The sequence below is a fragment of the Electrophorus electricus genome, chromosome 14, assembly GCF_013358815.1.
Source record: "Electrophorus electricus isolate fEleEle1 chromosome 14, fEleEle1.pri, whole genome shotgun sequence".
NCBI classification, from domain to species: Eukaryota; Metazoa; Chordata; class Actinopteri; order Gymnotiformes; family Gymnotidae; genus Electrophorus; species Electrophorus electricus.
This window is the reverse complement of record NC_049548.1, coordinates 656,600-671,006: the sequence shown is the minus strand read 5'-3', so window position 1 is coordinate 671,006 and position 14,407 is coordinate 656,600. Positions and strand designations below refer to the sequence as shown.

Here is a 14,407-nt window from a genome sequence, read left to right as displayed (position 1 = left end):
CCCTGAGACTGGAGTATGAGACTGGGTTAGGACTGTCCTGAGACAGGAGTATGAGACTGGGTTAGAACTGTCCTGAGACTGGAGTATGAGACTGGGTTAGGACTGTCCTGAGACTGGAGTATGAGACTGGGTTAGGACTGTCCTGAGACGAGTATGAGACTGGGTTAGGACTGTCCTAAGACTGGAGTATGAGACTGGGTTAGGACTGTCCTGAGACTGGAGTATGAGACTGGGTTAGGACTGCCCTGAGACTGGAGTATGAGACTTGGTTAGGACTGTCCTAAGACTGGAGTATGAGACTGGGTTAGGGCTGCCCTGAGACTGGAGTATGAGACTGGGTTAGGACTGTCCTAAGACTGGAGTATGAGACTGGGTTAGGGCTGCCCTGAGACTGGAGTATGAGACTGGGTTAGGACTGCCCTGAGACTGGAGTATGAGACTGGGTTAGGACTGCCCTGAGACTGGAGTATGAGACTGGGTTAGGACTGTCCTGAGACGAGTATGAGACTGGGTTAGGACTGCCCTGAGACTGGAGTATGAGACTTGGTTAGGACTGTCCTAAGACTGGAGTATGAGACTGGGTTAGGGCTGCCCTGAGACTGGAGTATGAGACTTGGTTAGGACTGTCCTAAGACTGGAGTATGAGACTGGGTTAGGGCTGCCCTGAGACTGGAGTATGAGACTGGGTTAGGACTGTCCTAAGACTGGAGTATGAGACTGGGTTAGGACTGCCCTGAGACTGGAGTATGAGACTGGGTTAGGACTGCCCTGAGACTGGAGTATGAGACTGGATTAGGACTGCCCTGAAACTGGAGTATGAGACTGAGTGAGGTCTGTGGTGGCTCAGTGCCAAGGAGCTTGATTAGTAATCAGAAGGTTGCCAGTTCAAGTCTCACCACTGCTAGGTTGTTACTGTTGGGTACCTGAGCAAGAACCTTAAGCCTCAGTTGCTCAAGTTGTGTTCAGTCAAAATTGTAAGTTGCCTTTAATAAAAGTGTCATCTAAACACTATAAATGTAAATGCTCTTGTCCCCAACACAAGAGACCTGGATGACACTGCTGTTGATGGTGATCTCATTAAAGGTGTCTTTTTTTTACCATCTGAGGTCACACAGTCGTCCCCAACTCCTCTTTAACATCCCAGATCGTTTTCATCTCTCCTGTAGAAGAGGCTGATGGGCTGGGCTGATTCTTCACTTTCTTCACTTTCTCTCCCTGTGTATGTGTGTGTGTGTGTGTGTGTGTGTGTGTGTGTGTGTGTACGTGCAGGTTTCCCCCTGTTAGTGAGAGTGCTCCGGTGGGAAAGGCAGTGGGAGTGGTCCTGGCGGCTGCCGTAAATCAGACCATCGTGTACTCCGTCCTGGAGGGGGATGATGGGGGTGAGTGTGGGGTGTCTCAGCATCAGCCCAGTACTACCAGCCTAAGACCAAAGAAACGACCGCTGCTCCTAGTGAGGGGACTGCTAGTCATACGCACGCCTCCGTGCTTTGTGTTTACGATGAGGCTCCAGATAAAAAAACCCCGTCTAGAATCCCTAGTAACCATGACAGGTTACAGCCTAGTTACCAGCTGGATAAAGGAATTGTAATTTTGCCTAATTTGTAAAATAACAGATTCAGATTTGTAACACAGATTTGTAGGTGTTGTAGAATGAAAGATAATGAAGGATTTGAGTGAAACAGCTGTAAAGGGAGCAAAACACACAGACTGTGTGTGAGAGGGAGAGAGAGAGAGAGAGATAGAGAGAGAGAGTGAGTGGGGAGAAGAGAGAGTGGGAGAGAGAGAGAGAGAGTGGGAGAGAGAGAGAGAGAGAGTGGGGAGAGAGAGAGAGTGGGAGAGAGAGAGAGGGAGAGAGTGGGGAGAGAGAGAGTGAGTGGGGAGAGAGAGAGAGTGGGAGAGAGAGAGTGGGAGAGCGAGAGAGTGGGAGACAGAGAGAGAGAGAGAGAGAGGAGAGAGAGAGATGGAGAGGGAGAGAGAGAGAGAGAGAGAGTGGGGAGAGAGAGATGGAGAGGGAGAGAGAGAGAGAGTGGGGAGAGAGAGTGGGAGAGAGAGAGAGAGAGAGGGAGAGAGAGAGAGTGGGAGAGAGAGAGAGTGGGAGAGAGAGAGAGAGAGAGTGGGCGAGAGAGAGAGAGAGTGGGCGAGAGAGAGAGAGAGAGAGAGAGAGAGAGGACACACATCACCAGTATGATCAAACCGCATGCTCTGAGTGTACCAAGATGAAATTGCTCTGCCATATTGGAAGTCGTGTCTGAATACATCTGGAGCGATTCAGAAATGAGAGGGAATTGGTTCAGGTTCTTTCTCATCAGGGAGAAATCAGAAAACACAGGTAATCAACGTGCTGTTTTCATTAGAGGAGCTTCAGGAGAAGATAATCAGGGTGACCATCGAAATCGCTGAATCCAAGGTGTTTGACGCAGTGACGTCGTCTAAGCAGAGATAATCCTTAATGACTCCTAATGAGTTTTCAGATGTAGATGGTGTCATGCACCCAAAATTCTAATTTTACCTAAACATTGCAGAGAGCTTTTAGTAGCAGACAAATAAAATACTTCACTCAGTATCATTAACGTTCCTAATTCTTAATGGAATCTAGTTGGGTGCAGTTAGCACAAATTACAAATCCAGATTGTATTACCATCAATTCACTCTTAGCCACGTTAGATGTGTGTTGGACCTTTGTGTTGGATCAGCGGTGTCCTTGAGAGCTGACCTGACCTGAGAGCTAGAGCCAGACTGACGTGATGTGGAGCTCTCACACACACCTCTCCCACTGTCCCCACAGGCGAGTTCACCCTGGACAACCAGACCGGATTGATCAGCACCGCCAAACCGCTGGACTATGAGAGCAAGAGCAGCTTTGTGCTCCGGGTGGTGGCTGACTCCATGCGAGTGGTCTCCTCTAACCTGAGGGCACCGTCGAAAAGTGAGTCAGGCAGCAGGGCTCAGACATGCGGGATAATGGCGGTGTCGCCCCCAGATGGCCCCTCGGCCACAGCTCTGTGGGCAAGTGGACTAATTGGTGCGTCCTGTCTCTGTAGCACATGTTTGGGTTATAGCTGAGGGGATTATTTCTCAGTGCATGCGGAACAGGGAGATGTTTACCCTCACGCTGTCACATGGGCTTGATCAAGAGGCATCACGTAACCAGAATTTCAACGAGGTGCCGTTAGGCTGCCAGAGGCGTTTTTTAATCTCCTTAGTGCCTGTTGGAAAAAATGTTGAGTCCAAGCTGTGTGGGGTTTTTGTTTGTTTCTTTCTTTTTTGATTAACGTTTGTTTAGATCTCATCAGCGTTTTGAAAGCGGGTCGAGATGAAAACTGCACACTCTTCAAACAGCACCTCTGCTGGTGGGGTGTGGCACCAGCGCCGCCTAACAGAGGTCGCCACAGAGCCGTGCTTCCCTTCAGCGCCGCGGTGTCTTGACGCAGTCCCTCAGTTTGAAAGTCAGAGCCGCCTTCAGGGGTCGAGTGCGGTGAGCCATCCGGACTGGGAGGTCATGCGTGTGTCTGCATGGCGTCCACAGCCCGCCGGATAGATCCTTGACTTCCCCAGCTGCCCAGCGAGGAGCGCGTGGCGCGGTGCTCATGAGTTTCACAGCCGTGCAGTGCAGCTTGCCGTGGCAAAGAAAATTCCGGATGCCCCCCCAGCCACCCCTCCCCCCCAGCAGGATGATGAATGATGCTGTTGTGTCGTAGTTCCTCACTCCAACATGACGTGACTCAGCATTATTCTGTGGGATGGAACAGAGAACGCGACCTGCTAAACAGGGGCTTGTACTTCTCAGTTCAGGAGTACGGGGCTCTAGATCTGTCACATGCTCAAACTAGTACTAGTATTTTAGGGTATTGTTTACCGCACTGATGTTGCCTAACAAACTCTAGTACTTGTTGCTTATTACACTTATCATTGTCTAAGATGGAGCTTATATGTATTGTGCACTTCTAGGCATCAGCAGTGATCCCTGTATTTCTACAGTATTCTAGTTCATTGGTATGTTGGACTCTGACCTGCTGTACTGTACTAGGATGTATTCTATGAGGAAATGACAAACCTCTTTTGTAAGTCGCGCTGCTTAAGAGCGTCTGCTAAATGCTGTAAATGGAAATGGAAATATTTTACACCAGAATGCCTTACCCTTCTATCTCTTCAATCAGATGATGTTTCTTTGTTTTATCATCAGTGATGATGCACTTAATGAGGAGATATAACCATCCATAGAGTGTCATGTATTTCAAGCATTGTAAGCGAATATGTGTGTTTGCAGGTAACACAGCCAAAGTGTTCATCGACGTGAAGGATGAGAATGACCATCCTCCCGTTTTCACCAAACCGCTCTACCTGGCTGGGGTCGCAGAAGACGCCAGGACCTTCACGTCCGTCCTGCAGGTGCAGGTATGTCCTGCAGAGTAGTACACCAATAGTAGCTCCTGCAATGCGTGAATCTCTGGCCCCTACCCCCCTGCACCCGATGGCGTTTTGGCAGTTGTCTTCGTAAACTGCGGTCCAGTGTGCGAGGCTGACTTTCGGGATGCAGTGTGCTTCGCTCCTCTCAAGGCTGCAGAAGCCCAGAGCCCCGACGGGGTTCTCACCCACGGCCGACAGCCGGACAGAGATGTCACCAGGATCCTCATAAATCCAGCAGGCTTTCTCCTCTACCCTGTAGCACAGCTCCATTAAACATCTCTCCATCATTATCTCTCCCTCTCTCCTCCTCCTCTCCACCACCCCGGTCTCGTAGGGCGGTCTTTGGTGCCGTGTTTGAGCCATAATTACGGCTTCTCCGGCTCTGGAGGTGAAAGGAAGCTCCACCCCCACTCAAGGTCACCTGCTATAATTAACGTCGTGCGTCTAGATGCATCTTCGGAGTCCTGCAGCTGCAGCTGTCTCCCCACGCTCGCTCCGCTCGTGTATTGTCCATCCCTATAAGGGGGTGGATGTGTACAGGATGAAATGGCAGGATGATGTTTGTTTCTGCGGACTTCATTTGTGAAGATTTCAGCGAGGGATAATTCTCCGAGTACCAGCTGCCAGCACTAGGAAATCAAAGGTTGTGAAGGATTCCTACAGGCAGGAAAGGTGTGCGTGATGCGGGGGTTTAAACGGTAGTCAGGGTAGTTTCCTGTGTCCACGTTGGGAAGTTGGTCTGGGTTTGTATCTGCTTTGAACTGGGTTTGTTATACAGGCTTAGTAGAGAAGAGAGGAAGCTGGAATCAAGTTTTACTGAGCTCTCTAATCTCCACATCTTCTGTTTGTTAGAGAGAGAGAGTGCGTGTGTGTGCGTCTGTGTGTGCGTCTGTGTGTGTGTGTGTGTGTGTGCGTGTGTGTGTGCGTGTGTGTGTGTGTGTGTGTGTGTGTGCGTGTGTGTGTGTGAGTCTGTGCGTGTGTGTGTGTGTGTGTGTGGGAGGGGGGTGTAGCCTGCGGGTGAAACATTTTTCCTGAGTACCAAGACTATCAAGTAAATCTTTTAAAAAAAAACAACAACAACAAACTCAGAACGCTCATAACATTTGCGTAGAAAATGTTGATTGATCCGCTGCCTTCTTGTGAAAAGGCTTGTCAAGTTAATGTGACATAAATTATTTAGAAAGCCTACGCAACATTTGGACCGTGACAGGAAATTGTTATATTCGTACAGTCTGGAAGCGCTATGAGTTATGACCTCATATCATTGAGACGATGTGGAAATGTTGTCTCAATTTAAGAGACAAACCTTTCCCTTTAGAAATGTTGTTCCCAACACTACGGGTCACTGTTTCTAAGCTGGAAGAGACGTCGGTGCGTTTGTAGTCTGAGACGTGTTGCTTCTGTCTGGAGGTTTTTATATTTTTTCCCTTAACACATTTTATGTCTTCCTGTCACACACCTCAAGCTGGACAGGGTGAATACTTGAGGTGAGAGTATGATAGCCATGCTGGACTATTCAAAAATGCACAGATGCATATCAACAATCAGGCCAAATAAATAACAGTAGACTGTAATTCTAGTTACAGTGTTCTGTAAGTGGATCAGTCCATGTCTGTAGGGACCTTGGTTACAGGTCCCTACAATACCCTGACATATGCACACACACGCAGCAGTGTGTGTGCGTGCGTGCGTGTGCGTGCGTGTGTGTGTGTGTGTGTGTGTGTGTGTGTGTGTGTGTGAGACTGAAGGTGTGAAGGGTGAAGCAGAGAGACGTCTGTGTCTTTCTTTCCCACACAGACAGACCCCTGAGCCTGTGCAGGTGGGGTTCTGCTGAAGCACCTGTCTAAATTGTAGATCACACTAATCTACTTTTCAGTCACTTTTTTTTCGGAAGGGGGCCATCTGCTGCTTGTACTGGTAATTGTGAAACGAGATGAGGATTTTAAAAAATGCACGTTTCCGTTGTGTGAATGTTGGCGGTGCGTGCCTCACTTGGAGAGAAGGCAAGTTTTTCTGCTCTGCACCACTAATTAGCGCTGATGCGATCTGCCTCTCTAGAGATAAACAAGGCCTCCTGACAGCTTTACCTCTCCTCTGCTTTACATCCAGCAGAGAAACAGGACCAAACAGAAGAATAAAGAGCTAATGAAGTCTGGCGAGAGAAAGACTGACAGACACTTGGCTTTGGGCAAACACTAAGTGTGTTTCACAAGCCTCCTTGAGACCTGAACTGCAGAGTGCAGGCTATATGTGGACATACCAGTGGTTTTTCATCGCCAGTTAATGCCTTGGCGAACCTTCAGGATGAGAGTGTGTGAGTGTGTAGTGAAGTGTCTCGCGGGTATGCTGATTCGTGTCTGCCAGATGCCCCTCCTACCAGATGCCCCTCCCACCAGATGTCCCTCCCACAATGACACAACCATAAAGATCCATTATAAATCAGCATCTCTGCAGAGAAACCCTGAGAATGTTCAACTTGGTGGAGTTTAGTGTTACAGTGAACATGCCATCATCATTAGCTTTAAATCTCCCCCTCATGGCCAGGGTGGGAATTGCAGGTTTGCTGCAAGGATTGTTGCAGGAAGCTCATGGCCATTCCTCTGTGCGTGCGTGTTTGTGTTTGTTTGTTTGTTTGTTTGTGTGTGTGTGTGTGTGCGCTGTTTTAGGCTCTGGACAAAGACACAGGGAATTACAGCGCCATGCGCTACCGACTCACCACCCCCCCCACGGCTGACGGGAAGGACAGCTTCGTGATCGAACCTTACACAGGCATCATTAAGACAGCCATCGTGTACCGGAACATGCGACGCTACTACTTCAGATTTGACGTTATCGCCACCGACAACTACGGACAGGGTTTGAGCAGTAGTGCACAAGTGGTGGTGAGTGTGTGTGTGAGAGAGAGAGAGACTCAGAGAGAAGCAGAGCCACACACAGAGAGACTAGAGAAAGATTGAGATTTCACAATAAACTTTATTAAGCAATTATATTATATAAGCACACAACATTTAAACACACCTTACAATTTCAAAAAGGAAAAAGAAAATTTAACTCAAAAAATCACCAAAAAGCACTTTCACATAGCACAAAACATAATTGTCACCCAAAATATTTTCAAAACTAGTCAAATCATTCAGAGCAGAATAAAACTTAAAATTTTAAGAGTAAAGCTTAAAACCCAGGCTAGGTTAAGCCCTTCCCCCAGAGCCAGTTTTTTAGTGCCAAGGGGCATCAATCCACCCATTTAGTTTATCTCTATTTAATACTTTAACACAGGCTCTGTAGAGGGTCTTCCCAGACACCTACTCCAAACTGTCTCTCTCAGTCCTCAGATGATGGTGACAACTACCAGCACTGCTCCCACTGTAGGCGGGGTTAGACTTGAGCAGAACACGTTCTTCCTCTGTAAATGTGAATCTCCATTTATGTAGAAGTTGTGAAACGCAAAGAAAAACGCAAAGACTTTACACTCAAGTGGGTAGCTACTCTGTACAAGTCACCAGCTCAGGACCTGCTAGGTTTACTAAATCCCCTAGAGACAGAGTTCTGACCAGCGAAGAGGCCGACCCACTAGTGATGTCCAGGCGAGCTCCTTTAAACAAAGGTTCTTTCAGGAGCCAACGCTGAGAAGCTGTACTTTCGCACTGCTCAATCTTAAACCAATTGAGAACTTTAAAAAGTCCAGAATAAAAAAGTGGGAGATTTTGTGAGGGCAGTCTTTTAGTATCCATTAGGAGCAGACAGGTCCTTGTCCCAGCACCCAAGTCTGGTAAGCACCGCACAGGCCAAAGGTCTCCACACCAGATTTGCTGGCCTGGTGAGAAGTCTCTGCAAAAACTAAAGCCGAAAGTTTGTAACCCTGCTGGCAAGGTATACAAGCCCCTGTCCGCCATCTTCATTAGACAGAAACAACACACTCTGAGGGAGCCAATGCAACTTGTCCCAAAACAACTCCATTAGCACTGCCTGGAGCAGGGTGTAACACACTAACTTGTGCCAAAAAGAAGAGATCAGATCAGATGTTATATGTTACATGGTACTGAGGCTGTATCCAGTTCCATCTGTTAAGTCCACCTTTAAGTTTCTCTAAAATCCATCCCAGTTTTTGTCCATCCCCCAGAAATACTCCCAAATATTTAACCCCTTCCTAACACAACTCAACCCCTGTGGTAAACAAGGTGTCCTATTTGTCCAGCTTCCAACCAGCAAGGCCTCACTTTTGTTCCTGTTCACCTTGCAGAGGAGATTTTACCAAACTGTTTCAGTGTGCTGAACAGGTTATCAACATCAGATTGGGTTTTAAACATCACAGTAACATCATCAGCACAGACAGACAGTAAAATCTGTCAGTTAAGATTAGATTACTCTTTAACCTGTAAGAAGGGTTCTATAGCTAAAGTGTAGAACATTCCAGACAGGGCCCAGCGCTGACAATCCCCCTCTGAACCCTGAGAGCAGCACTCAAACTTCCAGTAACTCTCAGCATCACAGTACAAGACCCTGATCTTGGCTATGGCTATTAGACCAGGGTAGAACCTTCCATACATATTCATGTTCAACCCTGTCGAAAGCCTTTTCCTGGTCCAGTGAAATCAGACCAGTATCCAGACCCAATAGTCTTGACACTTCAAAAAGATCCCGAATTAAAGTTATATTATCAAAAATGGATCTGCATAGCACACAGCACGTCTGGTCAGGATGGATCAGCTGGTCCATCACCTTCTTTAGCCAGATGGCCAAGGTTTTTAAACACAACTTGTAGTCACAACAGAGCAGTGAAACAGGTCTCCAATTTCTCAGTTCCTGTAAATCACCTTTCTTAGTCAACAAAGTCAGAACTGCCCTACAGCAGCTTGATGGCAGCCTCAGCTTTCATAAGACTGTCATTAATAACCTCCAGCACATCCTCTCTGACCACAGACCAGAAGGATTTGTAAAACTCCACTGGTAGTCCATTGGTACCTGGGGCTCTTCCACCGTCCATGACCTGAAGGGCGTCCTGCAACTCCGCCAGGGACAGCAGCCCCTCAAGACCCAGGATGGCCTCTTCTTCCACCTGTGGGAGACCATCTTAGAAAATATTTTCCAACTCTTGGTGTGTTCTATAGTCACTGGTATATAGCCTAGTGTAAAACTGCTGCTCTCCTACAAATCTCCATAGGATCTGAGAGTACAGTACCAGACTCCAACTTCAAGGCATGGATCCTTCTTCTCTGACCGTTTTTATGCTCTAATCTAAAGAAAAACTTGGACAGAGCATCCGTGTCATGTTCTGAAAATGAAAATGGACCAGGTTTCCCATCCTTTTACTTGAAGCTCCTTAATATGCTCTACGTTTCCCGTGGAATCTGTTAAGTGCTGGAGGTCCACTATCTCCATCCAAATTGCTTCAAATACTGTATAAAACTTGCCCAATCTGGAAAGTTCTCTTTCACCCCTTTTGCATGTTTTGTATTTTCCAAGAATGTTCTGAACATTTTCTGTTTCTCCAGGACTACAGGACTGCAAATACAAGGAAACATTTGAAACAAACGAATCATTTTCAGGGTTTTCAGTCGACACTTCGTCCATCTGCTCATCCGCTGCCATAAATCTCGCACTCTGTGTTTTGTGCTGACTGAGACGGTCCTTCTTCCTTTTAGTAACTGAACTTTATCACCAGAGTTAACCAAACCAGCCAGCGTGTCGTCCACGTCCTCAGACAGATTTAACTACTCCCACTGCTGCACAACCCACACTTCCAGACTGACTTAAATTATAATCCCTTCTGTGCCTATTCACAGTTCCACTTTCACCATCTCTAGACTGACCGATGTCTTCCCCCTCATGCCCATCATTGCTCTCCTTACCTCCAACATTGTGTTTATCCACCATGATTCTAGAACTGTCCTCAGGCCCTCACCTGGTTCTCCCGTCCTGTTCCAGAATTGATTTACTCAAGCTCTTGGTATGTGGTCCACTTTTTCCAGACAGCACTGTATGAGATGGCCTTCCCCTCCCAAAGCATTTCAGCGTTTCTGTTGTAGCACAGAACAGATAATTAAAATAATCAATTTTGAATTTAAATGCGACATTAACATCAGTCGTGTTATCTTTCAAAATCATAAAAATGTGCCTCCTAAAAGACATGACATGTTTTAATAATGGTGACTTACATCCGAGGGGAATTTTCTTAATCGGAGACATTAGTTGGACAAAGCGAGACAGTTTCATTAAGCTTTCATTAATAATGACACCACGACCCACGACATCAGAAACTATCAATGCTATCCAGAAACAAATCAAACTATTCATTCTGGATGCAGATAAGATACTGTCGTGCCCCACGACACACCCAGACTGCACTCCTCTACTGAACCATTTACATCTGCGGCCACTTTCACTGCGGGTTGCCATGGCGCCCAGGAAGAGACGCCAACCACACTAGCACAAAGCAAAACAAACACTATGCACAAAACAACACAAAAAAACTATAAAATCTCCCTCAAACGCAAACAATAAACAACTGATAAGTAACAAAAACGAAAGGAAAAAACACAAATGAAAAAGGAGGGGGAAAAAAGAGGGAGCTAGAGAGAGAAAGAAAGAAGGAGAGCTAGAGAGAGAGAAAGAGAGAGAGACAGCTAGAGAAAGGGGGAGACAGAGTAAGAGAATGTCCAAGAGAGAAAGTGTGAGACATGTCCATGCCACTGTACATTTTAATTCATTTCATTGCTCATGTTTTTTGAATATCTGGATTATAAGGGTTATAATGATAAAGATTACATTTTCTACCCAAATCAATTCTAATTCTAAAATTACATATTCAATGCCATTGGCCACTAAAACATATTTTAAATTGAATTCATTTTTAATTCGACTTAATCCTATTTCCCAGAACTCTGGACATGTGCCACTCTGTGCTAAGCCCATATCTTATCTTAGATGGCAGCTCAGACCTGAAACCTGTCAGACACTCTTCCAGAACCTTCCAGAACGCCCTGCCAGTGGCACGCACCTGAAGGCCACTCCAGTCCGGTGGAATAGCACCGCAGTGAAAGGTGCAGGGGGGACTGTTCATGTCTTGGGCCCGCCCCTCTAACACACGTTCACACCCGATAGGACACGCCGAACGGGCGATAGAGCGCTGGGCAACCAGATCTGGTAACAGCTGTTTAATGGAGCCAAAGAGACAAAAGCAGAAGACCTGTGCTCTGCTCGAGTCAGTTCTGACCTCACACACACACACACACACACACACTGGCGTTGGCTTATCACACCACCTAAATTGCTGACCATTAAAATGTAGATACACACATGACCAGAATGGCTTAAAGTGGGCTTTGGACTGGGGAAACATTAAAGAAAACCATTCACTTCTCTGGGTAGTTTATATTCACAAACCAGTCACTTTATTCCAAACAGCTCCCTAGTACCTGCAGGTCTGCTTTATTTGGTTCATCTGTTTATAATCACATTCTATAACTCTACAACTGCAGTTAAATATACATATAGACATGTATACATATATACATATTGTTATTTGAGTACAGCCACACGTCTACAACTGCAGACTGTATGTGTTGCCATGCTACTCCCTTTAATCACTGGCCAGTTGCTAACAGATGACATCTGCCAAGCACTGAGGTCGCGGGCCATTTCCAACACAGCATCAGCACTGCCATGGAAACTGCATGGCTGTGGGTGTGGAGGGCGGCAGGAATTTGTACACATTAGTGTCCGTGTGGGGTTGAGAGAGGTCTTCCTCCTGAGAGAGGTCACGTACATCCAGCTAGAGTCTTGTGGTCAGAAACTGACGTCCGGTTCAGAACTAGAGGAGGGCCAACGCGAGGCATGCAAAAGACGTGCGCTAGGTGCTAGCTGCAAGGTGTTTATGATCAGGTGTGGCTGGTGTGGGAAAGTGGGTAACATTACTGGCCCTACTGTTAGGGACTGGGGTTCATTGGGGTTTAATTCCCAATCTGTGCAAATGCACCACACCTCTCTTCGGACAAAACTCCTAATTCTACATTCACCTACATCTGTAAAGTGTTAGAAATTGTGAGTCGCTTGTTATTTTAACAAGTAAGTTGTTATTTTAAACAAGCAAGTGAATTTTGTTAATGGATTGGTTCATGTCCTCAGGTGTCTGTGGTTAACCAGCTGGACATGCAAGTGGTGGTCTCCAACGTGCCCCCCACGGTGGTGGAGGAGAACAAGGAGCAGCTGATTGGGTAACGTAAACCCCACCCCTGACCACAACCCAACACCTCCCTAACACCACCCATCACCACTACCGTAAGATCATTTAAGCACTGCAGATTTCCAGTCACGTTGATCCACCTCCAAAGAAGCTTTTGCTGAGATGTGATCAATTAATACGGAATGGGAGAGGAAAGGGGTCGGAGCGCTTCAGCCTTGGCATGGTTGGTTGGGATGGGACACAGATGTTAGCGGATCGGCGGATTGTTTGATCCCATTAGCCGCCCTCACCTCTGAATCGCACCTCCTGCTGTGAGAAACCAGAGGAGACACGTTGTGCGCAGCTCCTGGTTCACCATTCTGCTAATGGCTAGAGCCGACGTGGTTCGCGCCTGCCTGTCGTGATCAGAATATGTCTCGTGTTGGTCCAGATGGGAACTTGGCTGGTAGTGGTGTTGCAAGGACAGCAGTGCACACTGGAGATGTGTCTTTCAAAAGGACTGAGCGTAGCATGCACACCCAGACATGCACACGGAGACACATAGACTGGCACATTGTGAGGCCTGGCTGATAGACTCTCTCTATTAACCCCTGCCAACTGGGGCTGCAACACTCCCACATGTGCTCACTCTTTTGTCTGAGGTTTGTTTCGCTTGGGAGTGAGAACGCTTGTGTGCCTGTGCTACCAAGGGGAAATCCATCGATCCACCTACCATCCAATTACACCTGTCCTCCAACACCACACACATATACACATAACCCAACCAGAGCAGGTTGATATCCAGAGGCCCAAGCTCTCCACACCACACACACACACACACACACACACACACACACACACACACACACACACACACACACACCCACACACACACCCCAACAATCTGTCCTCCCAACAAACACAAAAATTCTGCCATGCACACACTCACACTAACATATCCCCTTGCCCCCAACACACACACATGGTTAGATGCCTGTTGCGCACAGTCACACACAGGTAAACATTCCCACAAGGACATCTGCTTTGAAGCCGTAGCATCTGTCCCTTCTCTCTCTCTCAAGTGCAGAGTGACCTTTTGAGGTGAGAGGGCCGTCTGACCGGCCAGACTGATAGAGCTAATTGCTCCTCTGTGCTCTGACTGCTATCGTCTGTGTTTGGGATCATTAACATTTTGTCCTGCGTGTTACTGAGGACCGAGTGGCCTTTCAGGTTTCGGACAGGTATCTTCAGCTGTTTCCTGTAGCGATCTGCAGGATGGTGTGGGAAGTAAACTTTGGGAAGGCCATGGTCCCGAAACCTAAACTTTCTTTGACTTTTGCACTTTATTTAGTATGACAGACACTATTATTTTGTTTTGGTTCAGTGCATGAAGCTGTAAGGGACTTTGGGCTGGACGGCAATTACAGACATTCTCCAATGAGATGTTGCTGGAACCATAATCTGCAATACCTTGTGTCTGTCTCTGTGCTAAATCCCTCTCTCCACCTCCCGCTGTCCCACGCTGCAGGATTCTAGAGCAGTACGTTCAGGACCAGGTCCCAGGTTCCACGGTGATGGTGGAGTCTGTTGGGCCACACCGATACGGAGACACCTACGAGCAAGAAGACTACTCCAAATCAGATCTGATGGTCTACGCCATTGACCCCATGACCAACCGCGCTCTCTCCATACAGGAGCTGTTCAAGTAAGCCCCTGATCCCCTGTAACCCCCAACCCCACTCCCCACCCCCTCCGAGTTTAACTCACCTCTTTCCGCCAGATCTTCCTCTCCACTTTGGAAGGCTGGGAGCTGCCATCACTCTTGGGAAGTATGTTACT

General features: G+C 47.3%; 1 protein-coding gene across 4 annotated transcripts in view; it reads left to right on the top strand.

The window, feature by feature from the left end:
- pcdh15b (protocadherin-related 15b) overlaps positions 1–14,407 on the top strand; it is a 114,774-nt gene that overhangs the window by 88,012 nt on the left and 12,355 nt on the right. For all 4 annotated transcript variants that reach the window (XM_027009447.2, XM_035533818.1, XM_035533817.1 and 1 more), the window contains 6 exons: positions 1,270–1,379; positions 2,786–2,926; positions 4,268–4,395; positions 7,074–7,289; positions 12,532–12,620; positions 14,097–14,273. In XM_027009447.2, coding sequence (XP_026865248.2) covers positions 1,270–1,379; positions 2,786–2,926; positions 4,268–4,395; positions 7,074–7,289; positions 12,532–12,620; positions 14,097–14,273 — 861 coding nt within the window. The remainder of the gene's footprint in view (positions 1–1,269; positions 1,380–2,785; positions 2,927–4,267; positions 4,396–7,073; positions 7,290–12,531; positions 12,621–14,096; positions 14,274–14,407) is intronic.